Source organism: Portunus trituberculatus, chromosome 29, assembly GCF_017591435.1.
Source record: "Portunus trituberculatus isolate SZX2019 chromosome 29, ASM1759143v1, whole genome shotgun sequence".
NCBI lineage: Eukaryota > Metazoa > Arthropoda > Malacostraca > Decapoda > Portunidae > Portunus > Portunus trituberculatus.
The window spans coordinates 409,047-417,684 of NC_059283.1; the positions used below are offsets into that span (position 1 = coordinate 409,047).

General features: G+C 46.4%; 1 protein-coding gene across 1 annotated transcript in view; it reads right to left on the reverse strand.

Annotated features, from left to right (window-relative positions):
- Positions 1-8,638, reverse strand: part of LOC123510519 (myosin heavy chain, non-muscle-like) — a 52,832-nt gene that overhangs the window by 7,980 nt on the left and 36,214 nt on the right. Inside the window, 8 exon segments of the mRNA XM_045265754.1 lie at positions 111-294; positions 751-848; positions 1,653-1,793; positions 2,496-2,620; positions 2,902-3,006; positions 3,009-3,162; positions 3,319-4,799; positions 5,287-5,448. Coding sequence (XP_045121689.1) covers positions 111-294; positions 751-848; positions 1,653-1,793; positions 2,496-2,620; positions 2,902-3,006; positions 3,009-3,162; positions 3,319-4,799; positions 5,287-5,428 — 2,430 coding nt within the window. The 5' untranslated portion in view covers positions 5,429-5,448.

Genomic DNA, 8,638 nt, shown 5'->3' on the forward strand with positions numbered 1-8,638 from the left:
GATGCATAGATTACACATATATCTTAAGTTATTCTGTATACAAGGAAACACTTCACTAAACATTGATGAGTGAAGGAGCTTTAGTAAACACAAAACCCAAATAGTCTCACCTCAAGGTCAGCGTCAGTAATGGTGTAATCCTGGACCAGCTTCGCAATGAGAGCACGGAGACGAGAGGAGACATTGTTGAGCGACACAGCAGCGCCAGACACTTCGGCACCCTGGCACACCATCATGTCTCGGGTGCGGCACTGAATGGAGCTCATCTCAGACTGAAGCTGCATGTACTTGTTTCTGCAGTGGAAAGGAGAAGGTTCATTGTCACTGTCATCGTCAAGTGGGTCTTTCCTTTTCATTTTTTGTTGCCCTTGGCCAACTTCCCTTATTCCATTAAAAAATAATAAAATAAAATAAATATATGAATAAAATAAAATAATAAAATAAATAAGTACAAAAATTACACCATGACAGCAATGAAGTAGCAATTTCTTTCATAGTAAATGTTTTCTCTGCACATATCAATACTTTTGCTGGTAAGGTTGTTCTTCCTTCACCTTCTTAGCACTGTCAGAACTGTTTGCAATGAGACACACCAGAGAAAAGGGAAAAGGAAGATAATTTTGTCTTTTAAGCTACAAGAATACTGTGTAGGAAGTTACAGGAATAAAAAAAAAATCTCTAACAGTGAAAGGATTGAGGAATTATAAGTCAAAAAGAGAGGAGTTAAGTTCATCATAGTAAGAGACAAACCTTCTGTCCTCTGCCACCCTCGTCAAGTGTCTCACTTCATCCTCCTTCTCCTTGAGTTTGGTGTTTAGCTGATTACATTCTGACTTGAACTTCTTCAACTGTGGATTGGGACAGAGTTAGGGTAAAAAGACTGATGACATTGCTGATGAGTGAATTGTGTCCACAACTAAATCAAGTACAAACACTTTCCTTGATACTAACTAAATATATCCTAGAAATTAAAGAATATTCCCAAAATCACAAGAATCAATGGAATAATGCAATTAGTAAATAATCTTTGATACTACTAATGACATGGGACTCAAAAGATTTATTCCAACACTAAAATGCTCCATGAAACAATGAAAACAATATCAAAGGACATGACCACACTAAACTAACATGAGCAGTGCCAAACAGTGAGCAATGCCAAACCATCACTTCTCTTCTCAAACTCTATTTCCTTCACATAATTGGCCAAGGCATTCTTCTAACCTAACCTAACCTCACCTCACCTCACCTACTTCCCTCTCACACTCCACCACACTTATCTCAAACTCTGCTTCCCTCACACTTCTTATCTCAAACTCTACTTCCCTCACACAATCTGCCAAGGCATTCTCGTGACCTAACCTAAACTAATCTACTTGCCTCACACACTCCATCAAACTTCTCACCTCAGACTCTGCTTCACTTAAACACTCAGCCAAGGCATTCTTGTAACCTAACCTAACCTACTTGCCTCACACACTCCATCAAACTTCTCACCTCAGACTCTGCTTCCCTAAGACACTCAGCCAAGGCATTCTTCTAATCTAACCTAACCTAAGCTACTTCTCTCACACACTCAGCCAAGGCATTCTTGTAACCTAACCTAACCTAACCTAATGTACTTGCCTCACACACTCCATCGAACTTCTCACCTCAGACTCTGCTTCCCTCAGACACTCAGCCAAGGCATTCTTCTCCTCCGCCATGAAGTCTGCCATCTCTCTGCTCTCATTTTCTAGGTCCTGCACTTGTTGGAGGAGAGTCTTCTGAGCTGCCACACTCTTGTCCAGGTCCTGAGGTGAAGATAAACTTGCTGATTAATCTCCTCAGTACTATGACACATTTTCATATTAGTTCTGGTTACTATTTGGTGATTTTACAGCTTCAGAAACATATGTTGGGGATTAGAATAGTAAAGACTCTGGCCATTAATCTTCTAACCTCCAAAGAGCCTTCCTAATGTAAATAAAACTGTCTAATTGTACCCAAAACTCAAGGCAAAAATGTGTCCCAGTACTGAAGGGGCTAAAGAAGTCTAAAGATCTGAACATGCTGATTGGCCTTTGGTGTGGTTGTGGTGTGTCTCTTATACAATGAGAAATTTCTTGAAAGACTGAGGTTCAAAGAGGTAAAATAGACTGATTATACTGGGAGATTTAAGGGAGAGGTAAGAGAAGTAGTTAAATGCAAAACCCAAATAAAACATAGATAATGAAATGGCAGTTTTATAGAAAGGTAGCGTTAGAAGTCAGGAAGAGGAAATTACACAAAGTGACATAAGAAGGCAAAAGAAGTAACTTTTATACACATTGCTAAACTCAAAACTGAACAAGCAACTTCAGAATTAACAATTATTTCTGAGAGAGAGAGAGAGAGAGAGAGAGAGAGAGAGAGAGAGAGAGAGAGAGAGAGAGAGAGAGAGAGAGAGAGAGAGAGAGAGAGAGAGAGAGAGAGAGAGAGAGAGAGAGAGAGAGAGTATAGAATGATTGCCTCACCCTTTTAATCTTCAAGTTGCACTCCTCGAATCTGTTAAGTCTCTCCTGCATCTGTATGTGTATGTCGGCTGACTGGTGGAGCTGAGACTCAAGCTCCAGAAGGCTGTCCCCTCGGCTGTTAAACTCTGCACGACAGATGGGTTTCAGTAATCAGCTGTTTGATATTCATTCTCAAGCACACACATGTTTTAAGCACAAACTAATTTCTATGGACATTTCCTCACACTACCTATATATTTCAAAATTTCAGGAAAAGGTGGTGATTTCTGGTAACAACTTTAGACATACTAGTACTTATATGTAGCATTAAATCAGATATATTTTAATTCATCATAAAAAAAATAAATAAATAAAAATAAATAAAACAAAATAAATAAAAATAAAATAAAATAGAAGAAAGACTTACCATGCTCCACTCCTTCCATGGAAACCAGCATATCCTTGACTCTCTGGGACGTCCTGTCGAGCTCCCCTTGCACTTCCTCCTTCTCTGCTTTCTCCTCCTGTAAGACACCTTCAGCTTCTGCAGCTCATCCCTCAGGCCCTCCATCTCCTCCAGGCGCACCCTTGCCCTGGAGTGTTCATTCTGCAGCCGCGTGTGTTCCTCAGTGAGACGCCGCACATGCTCCGGCAGGTCCCCTTCACCAAGCCTCCAGGCTAACTCCACCTGAAGAAGGGAGAGTTGTGAGCAGCAGGCAGGGATGGCAGGTGGAGGGGCATTTGTCATAGTGATACAAATTAAAAAATATGTGCTGAACGACGCTTCTCAATAACTACTGGTGTGTACAAAGCACCCCTCCCCCACCACCACCACCAGCCTTACCTGAACCTCCACACTCCTGCTGGGCGGTAGTTCCTCTGGTGTGGACTCCTCCCGTACAATAACAGCATGGGGCCTGGTGACCTCTGGCACTTCTTCGTCCTCCTCAGCACCGAGGGAGTTCTGGCGGGACATTGCTCTGAGGGCAGAGGCCACGTCCCCGCTTGTCAGAGCCGTCTGCGTGGCCGCCTCCATGCAGATGATGGTCTTCTCCTTGCGAGTCGCCAGGTTGGAGGTTGAGGTGGAGGTGGACTTAGCAGGGGGGTTGGTGCGGGGACTGCGGGGCCGCAGGGCCGATGCAGGGAGGCTGGTGGTCATGAGGGAGGAGCGGCCCTTTGCTGTGGCACTGCTTGCTGCTCCCTCACTCTTGCCGACAGATTTGGTGCGTCTCAGGGAAGGTCGCGACGCCTCGTCCTCGGCCGCCATCTGCTCCTTCCAGCGGGCGCTGACCTCCTTGGCACGGCGGCGGGGCAGGGTGGCGTACATGTCCAGCGTCTGCTTGCTGTCCCGGGTCAGAGTCCCGCCATCCTTGCCCCCGTCTTTGGCCTCAGCCGTGTCCTTCACTCGCCGCCGCCGTCCCAAGCTGCCGTACTTGTCCGCCGGCACCGCCGCCGACGCCTCCTTCTTGCGGCCCAGAGTGGTGCCGGGCCGGCTATCGGGGTCAACCTTTTTTTTGCGGGTGAGGGTGGTGCCGCGGCCCTCCTCGGTCTTGGTGCGGGTGTGGGCGTGGGTGTGAGTGTCCCGTCGACCATCCTGGGCACGGGCACAGGGCCTGGTGCCCGCGGTGGCCCGTGCAGTGCCTCGGGGCGTTTTCTTGTCGTCGCCCCGGGATGAAGCCACACGCGGGGTGCCCCGGGGGGTGCTGCCCCGGCTGCTGGTGTTGCTGCCGCCTTCGCTCCGGGAGGCCCCTCGCCGCTTTTCAGGGGTGCTGGGTGAGTCGGTGGAGGTTCTAGGAGAGCTGCGGCCAGAGGAGCCCCGGGGGGAGGTGGGGGAGGTGCGGGCCGAGGAGGTGCCGGCCACCCGAGCGGCATCTTTGTTCCCAGGACGCGGTGCGGAGCGTGGCGGGGGAGAGGTGGAGATGGGGGCGTTTGGAGTGGAGGGGGAGAGGTCAGGGATTGCTGCTATCACTGTGTCGAAGGTGTCAGTGCGGGAGGAGAGGGTGCTGTCCTCCAGCGAGGCAGACGACACCATGGAGGACGTGAGTGAGCAGGGGCCGAGGGAGGCGTGGCCCAGGGAGGCAGGGCCGCTGGAAAGGATCATGCTGGCTTCTTCGAGTGCCTCAGCTTCCACCTCTTCCTTCACGGCGTCAAGAGGCAGCCGCAGTGCTTCCTCGTGGTAGGCGATCACCAGACTGGTGGATGAGGGTGGGCACGGAGGGGATAGCAGGTCAGGGGGCGTGTCTTCCCCAGGGAGGCCAGGGTCTATTGGGGGCAGAGGAGGTCGTAGGTAGGCCTCCCCACCGTCCACCTCATCATCCTCATCCCCTGGGAGATAAAAGCAGGTGATAAGACTAATCTACAACGCACTCAGATACAAAGCCGTAAATTGTACTGAAGCGAAAAATGGTAAAAGATGAACAAGATTTAACGAGATCTTTGAAAATGGGGGAAAAAAAATAAAAATAAAAATAAATAAAATAAAATAAATAAATAAATAAATTAATTAATTAATTGATAATAAAAATAATAAGCAGTCCTACCTCAAAACATGAATTAGATAAAAAAAAATGACCGATCGCTTTTAGAAACGTAATCAGAGAGAGAGAGAGAGAGAGAGAGAGAGAGAGAGAGAGAGAGAGAGAGAGAGAGAGAGAGAGAGAGAGAGAAAGCAACACCTCACCTCTCAAACTTGAAATAAACATTGAAATCAAGTCGAATAAAGAAAACTGTAAAAAATGTCCATAAAACCAGAATTGAGAGAGAGAGAGAGAGAGAGAGAGAGAGAGAGAGAGAGAGAGAGAGAGAGACTTACCCACGAACACCTCAGACTCGGCCAGGTCATCAAGGGCGGGGATGGAGGAGGCGGCGGTGAGGCGTGAGAGGTTGTCAGCTGATCGGGGGCGGTGGAGGGGCGCCCCGCCAGCCCCCGCCACCACCACTCCCTCCCCGAGCATCACACGGGGCCAAGCATTCCCTGCAACACAAAAGGAAACACTCAAACAATAAGATCAACTGTTAAATGAGAGGAAATGTGTAAAGGACCTTGAGGTGTTGCCGTTTGTATTCCTTTATTTATTTAGCCTCCTCCTCCTCCTCCTCCTTTCTCCTTCTACTTCTTTTTTTTCTTCTTCTAATGTCAATAAAATAGTCTAATCGTACACGAGTCTCAAATAAAATGGTCTAATCGTACACAAACCTCAAACAAAATGATCTAATCGCAAACAAATTTCGAGGGAAAAATGTGTCCCAGTACTGAAGGGATTAATCAAAGCAAAGACATACCACAAACACAACAATCTTTACAATCAACCAATAGACCCTTACTAATGTCAATAAAATGGTCTAATCACAAACACAAAATAATGATAAAAATGCGTCCCAGTACTGAAGGGAATAGTGAAGACTGACCATTAATCCTCTGACCTCCATAGACCCTTCCTAATGTCAATAAAATGGTCTAATCACAAACACAAAATAATGATAAAAATGCGTCCCAGTACTGAAGGGAAGAGTGAAAACTGACTATTAATCCTGACCTCCATTGACCCTTCCTAATGTCAATAAATTCGTCTAATCACACACAGAATAATGGTAAAGATGCATCCCAGTACTGAAGTGTTCTAATTAGCTAAGTGTTTCGTGTTGTGTCAGAAGGCGGGGCGGTGTTGTTACAGAGGGTGGGGTGGGATGATGTTAGGTGGGGAGGAGTGGGGTGGGGTGGGGAGGGGAGATGAGTCCAGTTGCGTTAAGTGTTGCGTATCTATAGTTTTGTACACTCTGATGGTGATGCTGGTATTGTCTGGTCACTATCCTCCTCCTCCTCCTCCTCCTCCTCCTCCTTCTCCTTCATCTTCTCCTCCTCCTCCTCCTCGCCACTTCTCTCAAGGCCGTTTGAATAGTAACTTGTCTCCCCATGATTCTTGTCCTCCTCCTCCTCCTCCTCCTCCTCCTCCTCCGTCTAGTCAACCCTCCATCTTTCCCATAAAAGGATGATATCTTTTAGTAACTTCTTCTCCTCCTCCTCCTCCTCCTGCTGCTGTTTAAGAGAGAGAGAGAGAGAGAGAGAGAGAGAGAGAGAGAGAGAGAGAGAGAGAGAGAGAGAGAGAGAGAGAGAGAGAGAGAGAGAGAGAGAGAGAGAGAGAGAGAGAGAGAGAGAGAGAGAGAGAGAGACCTTGGCCGTGGTCATACCTGGCATTTCCTTTTAAGTTCGTGGGAAAAAAGGGCGCATGCACGCACACACAAACACACACACAAACGCATACGCGCGCACACACACACACACACACACACACTTTACCTACCTATATTATTGGTTTCCCTCCCTTTCTCTCCTCCTTCCCTCATTTCCTCATTCCACAAGCTTTCTCTCTCTCTCTCTCTCTGTGTGTGTGTGTGTGTGTGTGTGTGTGTGTGTGTGTGTGTGTGTGTGTGTGTGTGTGTGTGTGTGTGTGTGTGATGTTCTTAATTAATGTTGCATTATGTGACTCGCCAGCATTCAGAAACGCCTTCCTTTCTCACTACGACACTTTTCCAAGACCCCACAGACAACTAGACGGAATTTCACGACAGTTTCTCCCCTTAATAAACCAGAAACCTTGCTAATCCGCCACTAGAAAAATAAATAAATAAATAAATAAATAAATAAAAAATATAACAAACTCTTAAAAAACACGAGTATCTTCAACTGGAGCCTATGGTAAGCAGTGATGGTGAGAGCAAAGCCTTTTAGAATACAGGCCTTTTACTCAACAAGTCTTCAGAAACAGCACGAAACTTAGAAACACAACAAAAAAATCAATTAAATTCGTCACAGAGAGAGAGAGAGAGAGAGAGAGAGAGAGAGAGAGAGAGAGAGAGAGAGAGAGAGAGAGAAGATCGATTATAGTGTGCGATGGTCAATTATCTCTATCTCTTCCTCCCTTTATCCTCTTCTCTTCTTCCTCTCCTCCTTCTCCTCCTCCCTTCCAAGTGATCGCATGACTGTGGATCGAATTCATTACCTTCTGGGAGGAGGAGGAGGAGGAGGAGGAGGAGGAGGAGGAGGCTAGAGAGGTCGGAGGAGGATCGGAGGAAGAGAGGAGAGAGAGAGAGAGAGAGAGAGAGAGAGAGAGAGAGAGAGAGAGAGAGAGAGAGAGAGAGAGAGAGAGAGAGAGAGAGAGAGAGAGAGAGAGAGAGAGAGAATTTATGTTTAAAGACTCACTAATGCCTTGTCTTATCCTTAGCTGGTATCTGTAAGGGCGTGCCTCTCTCTCTCTCTCTCTCTCTCTCTCAAGGACACGCTACAAATGTTTCTCAGTGTATCCTCTGTAACCCAGTCTCTCTCTCTCTCTCTTTACATCTTGACTTGATCTACGCGCGGCATCCTGAGAGAGAGAGAGAGAGAGAGAGAGAGAGAGAGAGAGAGAGAGAGAGAGAGAGAGAGAGAGAGAGAGAGAGAGAGAGAGGATGTAATCACGTCACCCCTAAGTCGAACATCCAAACAAACATGCAAATAAGATCAGGCGAGACACTTTCCTTAGAAAAAAAAAAAAAATAATAAATAAATAAAAAAAAAATAAATAAAAATAAATAAATAAAATAAAACGAATACAAAGAGGAGAAGAAGAAGAAGAAGAAGAAGAAGAAGAAGAAGAAGAAGAAGGAAAAATGGAGGAAAAATACAAGGAAAAGAAGAAAACACGATAAGAATGAAGGAAGAGAGAGAGAGAGAGAGAGAGAGAGAGAGAGAGAGAGAGAGAGAGAGAGAGAGAGAGAGAGAGAGAGAGAGAGAGAGAGAGTTATTCAAGTGAGAAGAGAAGGAAGAAGGATGAGTCACTGAAAAAAAAAGGAGGAAGTAGGAAGAGGAAAGGAAGGAGAAGGAGGAGGAGGAGGAGGAGGAGAGGAGGAGGAGGAGGAGGAGGAGGAGGAGGAGGAGGAGGAGGAGGGGAGAAAATGAGAGGAGAGGGAGAGGAAGGAGATTAGCAAGGTGAAGGAAAGGAGAAAGCGAGAGAGTGAAGAAAAAAATGAAAGGAGAGAGAGAGAGAGAGAGAGAGAGAGAGAGAGAGAGAGAGAGAGAGAGAGAGAGAGAGAGAGAGAGAGAGAGAGAGAGAGAGAGAGAGAGAATTTCCTGATAATGCAGGAAACATGTGTGAAGAACATGTAGCAGAGGAAAAAGGAAGGAAGAA